General features: G+C 48.8%; 1 protein-coding gene across 1 annotated transcript in view; it reads left to right on the top strand.

Moving 5' to 3' along the window:
• The window catches only part of LOC136577475 (uncharacterized), a 229887-nt gene extending 223962 nt beyond the window's left edge, over nt 1–5925 (top strand). Inside the window, exon 15 of the mRNA XM_066577376.1 lies at nt 5781–5925. Within this exon, the coding sequence (XP_066433473.1) occupies nt 5781–5808 (28 nt within the window). The 3' untranslated portion in view covers nt 5809–5925. The remainder of the gene's footprint in view (nt 1–5780) is intronic.
• Nucleotides 5926–14944: the final 9019 nt, after the last annotated feature.

The following is a 14944-nucleotide window of genomic DNA, read 5'->3' as shown; positions in this document are numbered from 1 at the left end:
CAGTTCTGCGCCGTCCACTGCTGCAAATCCGAATCCTCTGTCTGCTGCTCCTCCTTCCTCCCAGCCTCCTCACTCCACTACAATGACACATACTCAGGAGCGGGAAGACTCCCAGGAACTGTTCTCGGGCCCCTGCTCAGATTGGGCAGCAGTGGTTCCTCTCCCACCAGAGGAGTTTATCATCACTGATGCACAACCATTGGAAAGTTCCCGGGGTCCGGGGGATGAGGCTGGGGACTTCCGCCAACTGTCTCAAGAACTTTCTGTGGGTGAGGAGGACGATGACGATGAGACACAGTTGTCTTGCAGTGAGGTAGTAGTAAGGGCAGTAAGTCCGAGGGAGGAGCGCACAGAGGATTCGGAGGAAGAGCAGCAGGACGATGAGGTGACTGACCCCACCTGGTGTGCAACGCCTACACAGGACAGGTCTTCAGAGGGGGAGGCACGGGCAGCAGCAGGGCAGGTTGCAAGAGGCAGTGCGGTGGCCAGGGGTAGAGGCAGGGCCAGACCGAATAATCCACCAACTGTTTCCCAAAGCGCACCCTCGCGCCATGCCACCCTGCAGAGGCCGAGGTGCTCTAAGGTCTGGCAGTTTTTCACAGAGACGCCTGACGACCGACGAACAGTGCTGTGCAACCTTTGTCGCGCCAAGATCAGCCGGGGAGCCACCACCAACAGCCTCACCACCACCAGCATGCGCAGACATATGATGGCCAAGCACCCCACAAGGTGGGACGAAGGCCGTTCACCACCTCCGGTTTGCACCGCTGCCTCTCCCCCTGTGCCCCAACCTGCCACTGAGATACAACCCCCCTCTCAGGACACAGGCACTACCGTCTCATGGCCTGCACCCACACCCTCACCTCCGCTGTCCTCGGCCCCATCCACCAGTGTAGTTCAGCGCACCGTCCAGCCGTCACTAGCGCAACTGTTGGAGCGCAAGCGCAAGTACGCCGCCACGCACCCACACGCTCAATCGTTAACCGTCCACATAGCCAAATTTATCAGCCTTGAGATGCTGCCGTATAGGGTTGTGGAAACAGAGGCTTTCAAAGCTATGATGGCGGCGGCGGCCCCGCGCTACTCAGTTCCCAGTCGCCACTACTTTTCCCGATGTGCCGTCCCAGCCCTGCACGACCACGTCTCCCGCAACATTGTACGCGCCCTCACCAATGCGGTTAGTGGCAAGGTCCACTTAACTACGGACACGTGGACAAGCACAGACGGGCAGGGCCACTACATCTCCCTGACGGCACATTGGGTGAATTTAGTGGAGGCTGGGACCGCTCACGTCCTACCCACCCCCAGAATTGCGGGCCCCAGCTCGGTGGTGGTATCTGCGGCGGTGTATGCTTCCTCCACTAAAGCACCCTCCTCCTCCTCCTCCTCCTCCTCAACCTCTGTCTCACAATCTAGATGTGTCAGCAGCAGCAGGACGTCGCCAGCAGTCGGTGTCGCGCGGCGTGGCAGCACAGCGGTGGCAAGCGTCAGCAGGCCGTGCTGAAACTACTCAGCTTAGGAGATAGGAGGCACACGGCCCACAAACTGCTGCAGGGTCTAACAGAGCAGACCGACCGCTGGCTTGCGCCGCTGAGCCTCCAACCGGGCATGGTCGTGTGTGACAACGGCCGTAACCTGGTGGCGGCTCTGCAGCTCGGCAGCCTCACGCACGTGCCATGCCTGGCCCACATCTTTAATTTGGTGGTTCAGCGCTTTCTGAAAAGCTACCCACGCTTGTCAGACCTGCTCATAAAGGTGCGCCGGCGCTGCGCACATTTCCGCAAGTTCCACACGGACGCTGCCACCCTGCGCACCCTGCAACATCGCTTTAATCTGCCAGTGCACCGACTGCTGTGCGACGTGCCCACACGGTGGAACTCTACGCTCCACATGTTGGCCAGGCTCTATGAGCAGCGTAGAGCTATCGTGGAATACCAACTCCAACATGGGCGGCGCAGTGGGAGTCAGCCTCCTCAATTATTTTCAGAAGAGTGGGCCTGGTTGGCAGACATCTGCCAGGTCCTTGGAAACTTTGAGCAGTCTACCCAGGTGGTGAGCGGCGATGCTGCAATCATTAGCGTCACCATTCCTCTGCTATGCATCTTGAGAAGTTCCCTGCAAACCATAAAGGCAGATGCTTTGCGCTCGGAAACGGAGGCGGGGGAAGACAGTATGTCGCTGGATAGTCAGAGCACCCTCCTGTCTATATCTCAGCGCATTCAGGAGGAGGAGGAGGAGGAGGAGGAGGAGGAGGAGGAGGATGAGGAGGAGGGGGAAGAGACAGCTTGGCCCACTGCTAACGGTGCCCCTGCTGCTTGCCTGTCATCCTTTCAGCGTGTATGGCCTGAGGAGGATGAGGAGGAGGAGGAGGAGGAGGATCCTGAAAGTGATCTTCCTAGTGAAGACAGCCATGTGTTGCATACAGGTACCCTGGCACACATGGCTGACTTCATGTTAGGATGCCTTTCTCGTGACCCTCGCGTTGCACGCATTCTGGCCACTACGGATTACTGGGTGTACACACTGCTTGACCCACGCTATAAGGAGAACCTTCCCACTCTCATTCCCGAAGAGGAAAGGGGTTCGAGAGTGTTGCTATACCACAGGACCCTGGCGGACAAGCTGATGGTAAAATTCCCATCAGACAGCGCTAGTGGCAGAAGGCGCAGTTCCGAGGGCCAGGTAGCAGGGGAGGTGCGTAGATCGAGCAGCATGTACAGCCCAGGCAGTGCAACAGTCTTTAAGGGCCATGACAGCTTTATGGCTCCCCACCAAGACTGTGTCACCGCTCCCCAGTCAAGGCTGAGTCGGCGGGAGCACTGTAAAAGGATGGTGAGGGAGTACATAGCCGATCGCACGACAATCCTCCGTGACGCCTCTGCCACCTACAACTACTGGGTGTCGAAGCTGGACACGTGGCCTGAACTAGCGCTGTATGCCCTGGAGGTGCTTGCTTGTCCTGCGGCTAGCGTCTTGTCGGAGAGGGTGTTTAGTGCGGCTGGGGGAATCATCACAGATAAGCGTACCCGCCTGTCAACCGACAATGCCGACAGGCTAACACTCATCAAGATGAACAAAGCCTGGATTTCCCTAGACTTCTCTTCTCCACCAGCGGACAGCAGCGATACGTAAGCAATACGTAGGCTGCACCCGCGGATGGAAGCTACGTTCTCTCTCACCATCCAAAACGGGGACATTTCTGCTTCATCAATCTGTGTATAATATTCCTCCTCCTCCTGCTCCTCCTCCTGAAACCTCACGTAATCACGCTGAACGGGCAATTTTTCTTAGGGCCACAAGGCTCACTCATCTAATTTTTCTAAACAATTTTTATGTTTCAATGCTCTTAAAAGCGTTGAAACTTTAACTTGAACCAATTTTTCGTTAAACTGGGCTGCCTCCAGGCCTAGTTACCACTTAAGCCACATTAACCAAAGCGATTAATGGGTTTCACCTTCCCTCTTGGTTGGCCATGGCCAATTTTTCTGATGTACATTAGTACTGTTGATACAGCAATTTTTTGTGGGCCCTCGCCTACAGTGTAATCAAATTAATTTTTAGCCCACCTGCATTACAGCTGACGTTACATCCGCTGTGTTGGGCAATGCAATGGGATATTTCTATGTACCGCCGGTGGCTTCCTGGCACCCACCCATGCTGTAGGTGCACACGGAGTTTTTACTACATCTGTACACTTATAAAGAACCCCAGTCAGACTGGGGCATGCAGTGTGGGCCGAAGCCCACCTGCATTAAGCACGACATTACTACCTCAGCTGTGTTGGGCAATGCAATGGGATATTTTTATGTACCGCCGGTGGGTTCCAGGGAGCCACCCATGCTGTGGGTCGACAGGGACTTCACAATAGGGAGTTGTACCTGCCTGTGTCTATGAATTAAAAAGCCCGGTCTGACTGGGGCATGCAGAGACACCTTGACAGAATGAATAGTGTGTGGCATATAGGTTGCCCATTGCTATGCCCACGTGTGCAGCTCCTGATGGCGGTGGCACAGGATTCTATTTCTCATTGCTTCTGTACAGCATTGTGGGCTATCGCCCCACCCCTTTTAAAGAGGGTCGCTGCCTAGCCGTGCCAACCCTCTGCAGTGTGTGCCTGCGGTTCCTCCTCATGGCAGACGCACTTCTAAATAGACATGAGGGTGGTGTGGCATGAGGGCAGCTGAAGGCTGCGCAGGGACACTTTGGTGTGCGCTGTGGGGGGGAGGGGGGTGGGCGGTTGGGCAGCATGTAAGCCAGGAGAAGTGGCAGTGGAGTGTCATGCAGGCAGTGATTGTGCTTTGTTGGAGGTAGTGTGGTGCTTAGCTAAGGTATGCCATGCTAATGAGGGCTTTTCAGAAGTAAAAGTTGTTGGGAGGGGGGGGGCCCCACTCTTGCCGCTATTGTGGCTTAATAGTGGGACCTGTGAACTTGAGATGCAGCCCAACATGTAGCCCCTCGCCTGCCCTATCCGTTGCTGTGTCGTTCCCATCACTTTCTTGAATTGCCCAGATTTTCACACAAGGAAACCTTAACGAGCATCGGCAAAATACAAAAATGCTCGGGTCGCCCATTGACTTCAATGGGGTTCGTTACTCGAAACGAACCCTCGAGCATCGCGAAAAGTTCGTCCCGAGTAACGAGCACCCGAGCATTTTGGTGCTCGCTCATCTCTATTTGGTACACATCAAATTATTTTTTACCTCTTGTGATCGTGTGCATCAAGTGAAAGAGCACAAGACTTCCCTCCTTGCCATACTGTAAATACAAGAAGTGTGTTGATGGTGTGTAGGTTCCGGCTACTCTCCCCAAGGTCCATTATTGGACAAGTGGGGACCCGGCTCTGTTTTTGTTGGCTGTTGTGTGTTTGTCCGTCGGCCTAGTTTATATATGTTAATTGCACCACTAAGTTATTTTTTAGACTTTGCCCATCTGTAAAATCTAAATTGGAAAAATATGAATTTTTTTTACACCCATAAAAAATGCATGTAGAGCAATGCAAATTGCACATTTTTAACTGACAGATGCATAAAACCATCGCAGACAAAATGATTGTGGTATAGGTCAGATTGTATCAGACATATATTACACTCACCAGTGTAAGTACAGCCTAAATAGGAAAGCATACTGGTTTAGGGATCAGCTTTAGGGCTCAGTCAAACGGGCGCATCGGCACCCGTACACAGGCGCCCATGTGCCCATGTGACTGAGCCCTCACTGCAGGAGGAAAACGGCCGTACCTGAAGACAGACGTCTCTCTGCAGCGCTGATGAAAGAACACATGACCGGCAATGAAGCTGGTCACATGTTCTTTCTCCCGGCGCTGCAGAGAGACGTCCGTTTTCAGGTACGGCCGTCTCTTTCCTGCAGTAACACGGGCACCGATGCGCCCGTGTGACTGAGCCCTTAATTGTATTGTAATCTTTGCTCAACCTCTAACTCTGTTTTGGTCCGATCCATAATGATGTCTGGGCCTATGCCCACCTGAATACCCTATAGCTGCCCTCTGATGGGCCAGTCTGATAAAAAGGTCTGTTGCCTCAATGAAGTGTTCATGTGTACTAATAGGACAACTCTGCGTTTTCTCCTTTCCTTTCTGCACAATTTAGATAAAAGCTAAAATGACCCAAGAGAATCAGTATTCATGGTCTTTAAGTCTTGACAATGATGCAGAAGAGTATCTTTCATATAGTATTGTGTCAAATGAATGCTTTTAGTTTAGAGATAAAATTCCATCTATACATTTGAGCGTTATATAAGTTGTCCCCTTCTTTATTCCACAGTGGATGTTGGACATTAATGGCATTATAGCACGGCGATGCTTCTCTCTTGGGATATATGGCTCTGGCCTTGATACATAAATTGGATCTTTAAAATCTTCGTGAAGCCAGAATGCGTGTCACTGCACCGCACTGCAAGCACTGCCAGCACCAGACAGTTACGAGAAATAATTCACACATTATTATGTTCCTAAATTGCGGGCTCTGTAAAATGACTCCTATTCTCTCACTTGTTTATTGGGTTATTCTTCTCCTCTTCAGTGAATTTTCAGTGTTGAGAGAAAAATATGCTGTGTGCTGTCACCCCTCCCCTCCAATGCTCCTGGATAAATAGAAGGTCAATATATTTTTACGATACAATCCTTCTGCTCACACCAGCTATGTATTAGCCCATAAAAAAATGTATATCATCGGCCTGCAAATTTATTTTCCACACCTTACTGGGGCGATGACACTTTTGGAAATGAAAGCTTTAAAGCTCCGAGAAGGCAGCTGTTTTCTTCTATTTCTTTCACTCGGTCGCTTTTTCTCCTTGTTCTGTCAACCTTTTGTCTTTCTACTCTTCGTTCTTTCTTTGCATTCTCTACTCGCTCACTAATTCCTTTCCTTTCGCTCTCTATTACTGTGTCCTTCTCTGTTCATTTGTCTCTCTCTTTCTTTTTCCAATTTCTTCTCCCGCAGTTACCTTCCTTCCACTTATCTTGTTTTTCGACTTTCACCAGTGATCTCTTTTCACTCTTCTTGTTTTCTTAAAGTAAACCCTCTATTGCCACAAAAACTTCCGTAAAGTTGTTTATATTTTCTGATACTAATAATTAAGCATCAAACATTTTGTCACATCTGTGCGGCACACAAGCACCACGCTCAGCACAGACTCAGGATGTTGTTCACAACCACTGCCATTGAACATAGCATGCACTGTAAAACTATGCTGAACAGTAGGACCACTCCAGGGAAAAGGAAGCCTGGCCCTAACCCAGCAGGGGGGGTGAAGGGTCCCTGCCTATAGGTGGAATAATCGCCTCGATAGAGGTCGCCCCACGGTCTTCTTCCTGGGCCCTTACTGTCCCTAGAGAGACCCCTGGAGAGATGAACTGAACAACAAAGCAAAACAGAAGTGAAAACAGAAATACAACTGAAAAGTAAACCGCAGCAACTTATCTGCACGTAGCCGTAGACCCTACTCCATACCTGAGGACTAGCACAACAATTAGAGAAGCCCACCTCCAACCTTTTCTCAGGCATGACTAATCCAGCATGCATCATGCAGCAAAGAGAGACAGCTCCAGCTGTCTCTGCACTTGGAGCATTAATCCCTGTCCTGCATAACAAGGCAACAGGTCTTGGCCTGCGTCGAAGCCACCAAGCCACGATGCTGTTGCGACCGACAATCTACGACACATTTGTGTTTGAATGATTGTAAATCATTAGGAAAGAGATGTATGGTCAAGATGGAGGTAAGTGTCTTCATTCAATGCACACAAGGGCTAGTTCACACTAGCGCCAAGGGCATCCATTCAAAGAGCAGGAAAACAGCAACCCCTGACTGAATGGATCTATCTTATAATGGAATTGAATGGTGCTGAACAAACCCCGTAAACTATAACAGGGTCTGTTCAGGTTTTGTTTGACCATCCAGCATTTTTCTGGATGGAATAGTGAAGCATGCTGCTCTATTTTGTCGTGTTTTTGCAGCAGAAAGCAATTGTGGAGGTTCCAAACAAAACCTTTGATGCTGATGTGAGCAAGCGCTAACTTGTTGATGCCAAAGTTTAAGATAAACATGCATTTTAATGTATTTTTTCTGTTTTTAATGAGATTCTTAGAAGCATAATGTAAGGAATATTACTAGCTAGCATTGGGGAAGCATGGTTGAATAGCAATGAAGAAGGGCAAGTATGGATGTCCAAGGATTAACCCATTTAGGATCAAGCACTGTAAATATACGGCACTTGGTCCCAGGCTTAAAGCCAAGCCGTGTGTAAAATTACTATGGGGATTAAAGGGTCCTGCTTCTGCAATCAATCAGAAGCAGGAGGTGTTGTCAGCTGTTAGTCACAGCTAATAACCCAGAGGAGGAGGGAGAAATGGGTTTTAACCCTTTCTGCCTCCTCCTTTCTTTAGTACTCATCGCTCAATGAGTGATATGTAGAGATGAGCAAACGTACTCGGTAAGGCCGATTTCGCAATCGAGCACCGCGATTTTCGAGTACTTCACTACTCGGGTGAAAAGTACTCAGGGGCGCTGTGGGTGAGCGGGGGGTTGCAGAGGGGTGTGGGGGGGAGAGGGAGAGAGAGAGCTCCCACCTGTTCTGCGCTGCTACCCCCCCGCTCCACCACGCCACGCCCCGCCCCACATCGCCCCCGAGTACTTTTCACCCGAGTAGTGAAGTACTCGAAAATCGCGGTGCTCGATTGCGAAATCAGCCTTACCGAGTACGTTCGCTCATCTCTAGTGATATGTACTAAAGTGAAAGTGTTTCTCCCACTACACGAGCCCAGGGGGGACTTGATTGCCGGGATTCCCTGCTACAGAGCTGCAGACCCTGATCAGCTCTGGCAGGGACTATTGTCACTACAGGGGGATATTTTCTCCTATAACTGGGGCTCCTTTGGATGCTCTAGCTACAGTGGGAAAGTATCAAATAAAAGAACCCAAAAAACATGTGAATGTTCCCCAGAGATCTTAAATGTAGTCATAGGGGACATAGATAGTAAAAAAACATAATAACATGCATAAGTAAAAATAATTTTAGAATAAAACAACAATACATACATAAGAAAGAAAATAACCCAAAGACGATGCCAACCAAAACCATCGGTATACACGCTTTGTAATCCAAAACCATACATATTATATATCAAAATGTCCGAAACAAAATGAGGAACCTGTTCCCACACTTTATTTTAGTCTAAATATACTAGTTAAAAAAACAAACAAACTAAAAATGTTATTAAAAATAATTTTTTTAGATTTTTACCCCAAATAAAACTAAAAAAATGGAAAAAAAAACGTCAGTGAAAAAGATATTTTAAAAAATAGCCCTAAATGTCACGGGAAAAAAACGCAGCAAAAATAATTTTGATAGTTAAAGGAAATAAAATAGGGCAGTAAAACTACCACATGGGTAAAATCCCTAAAAAGTCTCTGGTTCTTAAGATACAAAACAGCCTGGTCCTTATGGGGTTAAAGGATGTTGGCATTGTTCAATTGGATCCATTGACTAACTACTACGCTAACAGGATGCCAAAGTACCATTCATCATAGATTAATGCAGTCACAGCAAAGTTGCATTTTTTGGGACACTTGCACTGTGCACTTTTGCAGTAGGAAGTCCTACTGTTTGTCCCTAAAATAAGCCCTAGCTGCACTTAAAAAAACAAAACAATACATTACCTAGCAGGCACCGTCCGCTCCACCGTACTTCTCCTCCAGCAGTTCTGCTGCACTTCTTTATAATCTTCAGCCAGCGCTTACTGGTCAGGGGGTTAAAAAATCCTGCCTCCAGAAAGCGCTGGCTCTGATTGGTTCTTGAGCACTGCAGCTCATCCAATCACCGCAGCACTTGATGAACCAATCACAGCTGTGATTTTCTCGCTGTCGTCCGTGTGAAAGAGGCCTTAAGCTTATGCCTCCTGTGGAGTAATAACATATTCTTTAACTACTGGTTATATCTACATCAATACCGGCACCATCCTGAATCGGGGCCCGCATATAGGTCAAAGACCACAGTTAAAAGACGGAATCTCTTGCAAGTATTTTGCATTATATCTATGCATAGTCCTGATATTCTTCCCCCCCCCCCCCTTTCGACGCACCTCTATATCATAATATTGGCATATTTTGTGTAATCTTCTCCTTCATTGCTAAATCTCTGTTTTATGACAGTATTTTTGTAACACATCGCCCATCAAGCGGGTCTACCTTTTTCTACTTCCTCTCTTCTATGAGAGTGTTTATCTCGCTCTTCCCATCTCACTCCTCTGGTTTGGTTATCTTCTAGAAAACAGAAGCGGGGTCATCTGGTGTGCTGACGGAACGCAAGCAATTATAGAGCCATTGTCAGAGTATAATACTGGGGAATAGGTTCATGAAATATCATGTTGCATGCAGTTTACTGAACTGCTGAAATCACATAGTACTGCAGTAATAAGGGAATGTGATTTATAATGTCAATAGATATAATTACCTCCCTGACTGCCGGAATGTGCACATATTTTAGGTGAGGGGGGGAGCGAATCAGTAAATAAATGAATAGCTAAGCAGTCCTCTGGTGTGATGTCTCTGCATTGTGGGGAAATTGGATAAAACAGACAGCGTATGCTCCTGTGTTTTATTATAGTGGCTGTATTAACCAACGGCACTAAAGAGCACGGAAATACATTTATACTGTAAGTGGGGGGGGGGGGGGGGGGGCTGTCCGGGTTTTGTATTTATCCTTACAGTGACTGTTGCATGACCAAATATATAGTGTGCCGTGTCCTTACAAATCTATAGCTTATTTACTGAGGTTATTCCAGAACTACACAAGTCTTATAGCATTGCCTGCAATACAAATCACAGAAAAAAAGACATATTGATTCAAAAATAACAGAAGGCGGCCATACTTACGGATATACTGATACAAAATACAGCATCCCTCAGCATGCAGATCGATAAGTGGCCATATGGAGGAGCATTGCACAGGTGCAAAATGTCACATATGGGGAGTGGCTGCTTAGTATTATACTTGTACATAGATAAGGCATGCAGACTTACAGCCTGTTAATCCCTTAACACTACAGGGTGTACGTTTACTTCCTAGCTGCGGGGTGCTTAACCATTTTAAATCCACTGTCTGATGTCTTCCTACATTCTGATTGAAGCATGTACAGTTCCAATGTCAGAAGATGTCCGACAGGGTATTCTTACCGTCTACTGCCAGCCATTCCGCTGTCGGAGCCTCTTTGGTGCACCCACAATGGCTTTAGCCAGCAGATGGCGCAGTTGTATAACAGCAAAAAGAGAAAGCCTTTTAGGAAACCCTGAATCTAAATTTGGATTGGAAAGGGTTATTGCAACAAGACATAAACGCACGTCCTGTGGATGGTGCGGGGATAGATGCTGCGATCTATGTATGTCACGGCATGTAAATGGTTCAGAGGTATGGCTTTTGAAAAGTGGAGATGAAAACCTAAAAAAACCCAATGCATCAGATCGTAGCGTATATCGACCAGCCGTGAAAACAACGGCCGATATATGCTCGTGTAAAAGAGGCCTAAGGTATTCACACTAGGAAAGAAAACGTGCAAATACAACAACGCAAACACCAGATAACAACAACTTGCTGTAGTGTGAAACTATGACAGATAAACAGAACGTGCATGCAAACAACCAACAACAAATGCCAAAACACTTACCAAATATCAACACGTATAAAGCAGATCGAACAGCTAAAGTATGAGGTGTTAATTAATTTGGCCAAAGAGCCCACAACAAGGGTCCTTATGGTCATGTTAGTACTTAACAACATAACTTAACCCCAGGAGTCCTGCCCACAAGCGGGACGATCATGCCAATAGGGACGGCCCCATGCTGGATATTAATGGCCTGGTTCGCCCTAGATATATGCTGTGTACTATACTAAACAGGATATATGTTGTATACTGAATTTTTTCACATACACAAACAGACAAGGGACATCCACCCTGAACAGGTATATGATCACAGCAAGTGTCTGCTCACCTGCACAGAAATTGAACATAATGCTGTTCACACCAACAAACAGAACATGCAAGACACCAAACACCAGGGTTCTGAGAGAGAATGAGGAAAAGGGGGTAAATGACCAGTGCTCTCTAGTAAGAGGGATGGGTATTTATATGCCCTAGACTTGTGGTGATTGGCTGGGTGGAGAACTCCACACCATCAGCCAGCCAAATCCACCAAACCTACCATAGTGTGTAGCTGAAAAAAACAACAGAACCACAGGTCCCAGGAGCACAACATGACGCTTGTATTTTGTATCAGTAAGTATGGCCACCTTCTGTGATTTTTGAATTAATATGTTATTTTTCTGTGATTTGTTTGTACGAAATGTTAATGTAAGGACCCACAAGAAACCGAGGACCCTTGATGTTGTGTTGTGAGCTCCTCTGCAGGGAAACCGCAGCATTGCGCTGCTAGAGATTTCCTTATTCTCCCCTGCAGGGAAACCTCTCTCTCCCCACAGCGGGGATATCCCTCAAGTCCAGCTGAGATAAAGGAAAGCCCTGCGGAGAAGGCGGTTTCCTGAGGACTGCCTTCATCTCTTTCTCTCCCTGCTGTTGGGAAATCCCTCCAGCCCCGCTGAGATGAAGGGAATCCCCAGATATGAAGGGGGTTCTCCAGGGAATCCCTTTATCTCACGCTCTCTCTCTCTCTCCCTGCTGCGGGGAAATCCCTCCAGCCATGCAGAGATGAAGGGAACCCTGGGGAGTTCTCTAATCCAATGGGGACTTACAGGAGCATAGAGTGGGACATTTAAAATGTGCTTCTGGGTTTAGCGGCGTGGCAGCACTCCCTCCCCCCTCCCTTTTTGTCCAGCTCCCATAGGAGTCTATGGAGGCTTCTGCACATTGCACACCAAAGATAGGTTACACAACAGGGAATTTCAGCTGCTCATGTCTTTTAAGGTACAAGTTTTTTGTGTGGCTAAATTTCCTTCATCTGAACGTTTCCATAGGAATCCATTAGTTCTAATAGTCGCGACTTTTCTGCGCATGTAAGTTAGCTGCGCGAACTTCCCCCGTGTAAAAGAGCCATAAGATACTATTGAAGCGGCTCTTACAGCACGTTGCACTCTATAAGTAATAAAAGGAATGATATTGTATCTCATCGTAGCAGCGGCACACACATATTCCAGTCGCTGTGATCACCCAGGAGCCATAAGCTTGTATATAATACAAAATACTATTGTGTTTCGCAGCATACTGTACCATTATATGACACGGATTAATGTTTTGTGGTGCATCGTAAAACACTTCTAGGCTGGGTTCACACGGGGCGGATTCCCGTGTGAACCCAGCGGGAGTTTCCGTGGCGGCTTTGAAGCGGCCCGGCCGCTCGCTCTTCCGTTGCGGCCGCCGCTCCCATAGAGGAGAGCGTGGCCGCAGCGGAAAGAAAAAATAAATAGACATGCTGCATATTTGAAAGCCGCGGCTGCGGTTCCTGCCTGACCTACCACAGCGGATTGGCCGTCCCGTGTGGACGAGATATCTGAGAAATCTTGTTAGCGGCTGCAGGCGAAATTCCATGCGGAATTTCCGCAGCAAATCTGCCCTGTGTGAACCCAGCCTTATGGCTTATTTAGACTACCGTATATTGGCTCGGTTTTCACGCCGAGCCGATATACGGTGTCCTCATGTGCAGTGGGGGGGGGGGGGGGGAGGATGGAAGAGCCAGGAGCAGGAACTGAGCTCCTGCCCCTTCCCTGCCCCTCGCCACTATTTGCAATGGGAGGGGCGGGGCGGGGCTAAGCAGCGGGACTTAGCTCTGCCCCCATCTCTCCCCCTTCTACTGCAAATAGTGGCAAGGGGCGGAGAGGGGGTGGGAGCTCAGTTCCTGCTCCTGGCTCTTCCACCCGACCCTGCAGACAAGGACACCATATATTCACTCGGCGTGAAAACCGAGCCGATATACGGTCGTCTAAATAAGCCCTTATTATGTACAGTTTTTCAGAACTTTGTGAAGCTTCCTCCACATCTGCTTTTTCGTCATTTATATTTTTTTGCTTGCAAAAAACATAACTTTCACACCTTTCTTATATAAGGGATCCTTCAGACGACCGCGATACACAGAGAATAGAACCCTTTGATTTCAATGGGTTACGTTCTCATTCCCGTATTTTGTGCGTGTATTTCATGTGTGCAGCAAAAAATAGGACCTATTCTATTTCCTTGGACATTTGAGCATGGAACTCGCTTAAAGGGGTGGTCTCGCGAAACCAAGTGGGGTTATACACTTCCGTATGGCCATATTAATGCACTTTGTAATATACATCGTGCATTAAATATGAGCCATACAGAAGTTATTCCACTTACCTGCTCCGTTGCTAGCGTCCTCGTCTCCATGGTTCCGTCTAAATTCGCTGGCAGCTTGCTTTTTTAGACGCGCTTGCGCAGTCCGGTCTTCTCCTTTCAGCACGAGCCGCTTCAGTGTGCTCCCCGCTACAGCTCTTCTGCGCATGCGCAGACGAGCTGTCACTGCTCGGGAGCGCGCTGGAGCGGCCATTCTGTACCATCCTCTGTTAGAGGAAGGTGCAGAAACTGGAGCTGCCCAGCGGAGAAGCCCAGCCCAGCCCAGCAGCCCCGAGAAGCCGCCCAGGTAAGTGATGGGTCGGGGGGTGATCTTCTCTAACAGGTGAAGGCCCCGGAACCTAGCGCTGGGCTCCGGGGCCTTCACCTGGGCTCCGGAACCTAGCGCTGGGCTCCGGAACCTAGCGCTGGGCTCCGGAACCTAGCGCTGGGCTCCGGGGCCTTCACCTGGGCTCCGGGGCCTTCACCTGGGCTCCGGGGCCTTCGTCTGTTGTCAGGGTCTAGCGCTGGGGAGCCGGGAGCGTAGCGCTGGGGAGCCGGGAGCGTAGCACTGGGGAGCCGGGAGCGTAGCACTGGGGAGCCGGGAGCGTAGCACTGGTTACCTGCTGCCTGGCGGTGGGTGACTGGTCGGCGGCTGCGGGGCGTCTGGTTGCCATGGAGACACAGCTGGTAGCGTCTCGGGAGCGCGCACGTCGGGCTGCAGCAAGCGACGGGAAAAGAGCCGGCGGCCATCTTGGGGAAACTTTTATAAGTTGCTGAAACGCTGGAACGGTAAGTACAAACCAGCTAGAAAAGTCATTTACAGGGGGGCTTAGTAATGTATGCTTAATTAGGGGGACTGGGCAAAAAAAAAAATTCACTGCTTCCTCGAGACATCTCCTTTAAGAAGTCCATGCACAAAGCTCAAATGTGCAATACGCTGCGCAATTCAGTGAAAAAAAGGACACATCTGGACCTCATTAGGCTAAATAGCCTTTTAAGTCATATCGGGGGCGTGGGGTGGGAGGGTTACTGAAATGGCCCAGCCAGCGTAGAAACTACAGGAATATGTGCAGAGACAAACGCAAAAAAAACTCAGAGCACAAATATGTTGTGCTAGCGTGTGCGTTTTG

Source organism: Eleutherodactylus coqui, chromosome 8, assembly GCF_035609145.1.
Source record: "Eleutherodactylus coqui strain aEleCoq1 chromosome 8, aEleCoq1.hap1, whole genome shotgun sequence".
Lineage (NCBI taxonomy): Eukaryota > Metazoa > Chordata > Amphibia > Anura > Eleutherodactylidae > Eleutherodactylus > Eleutherodactylus coqui.
The sequence above is the reverse complement of the archived record's forward strand: the minus strand, read 5'-3'. Positions and strand labels throughout refer to the sequence as shown.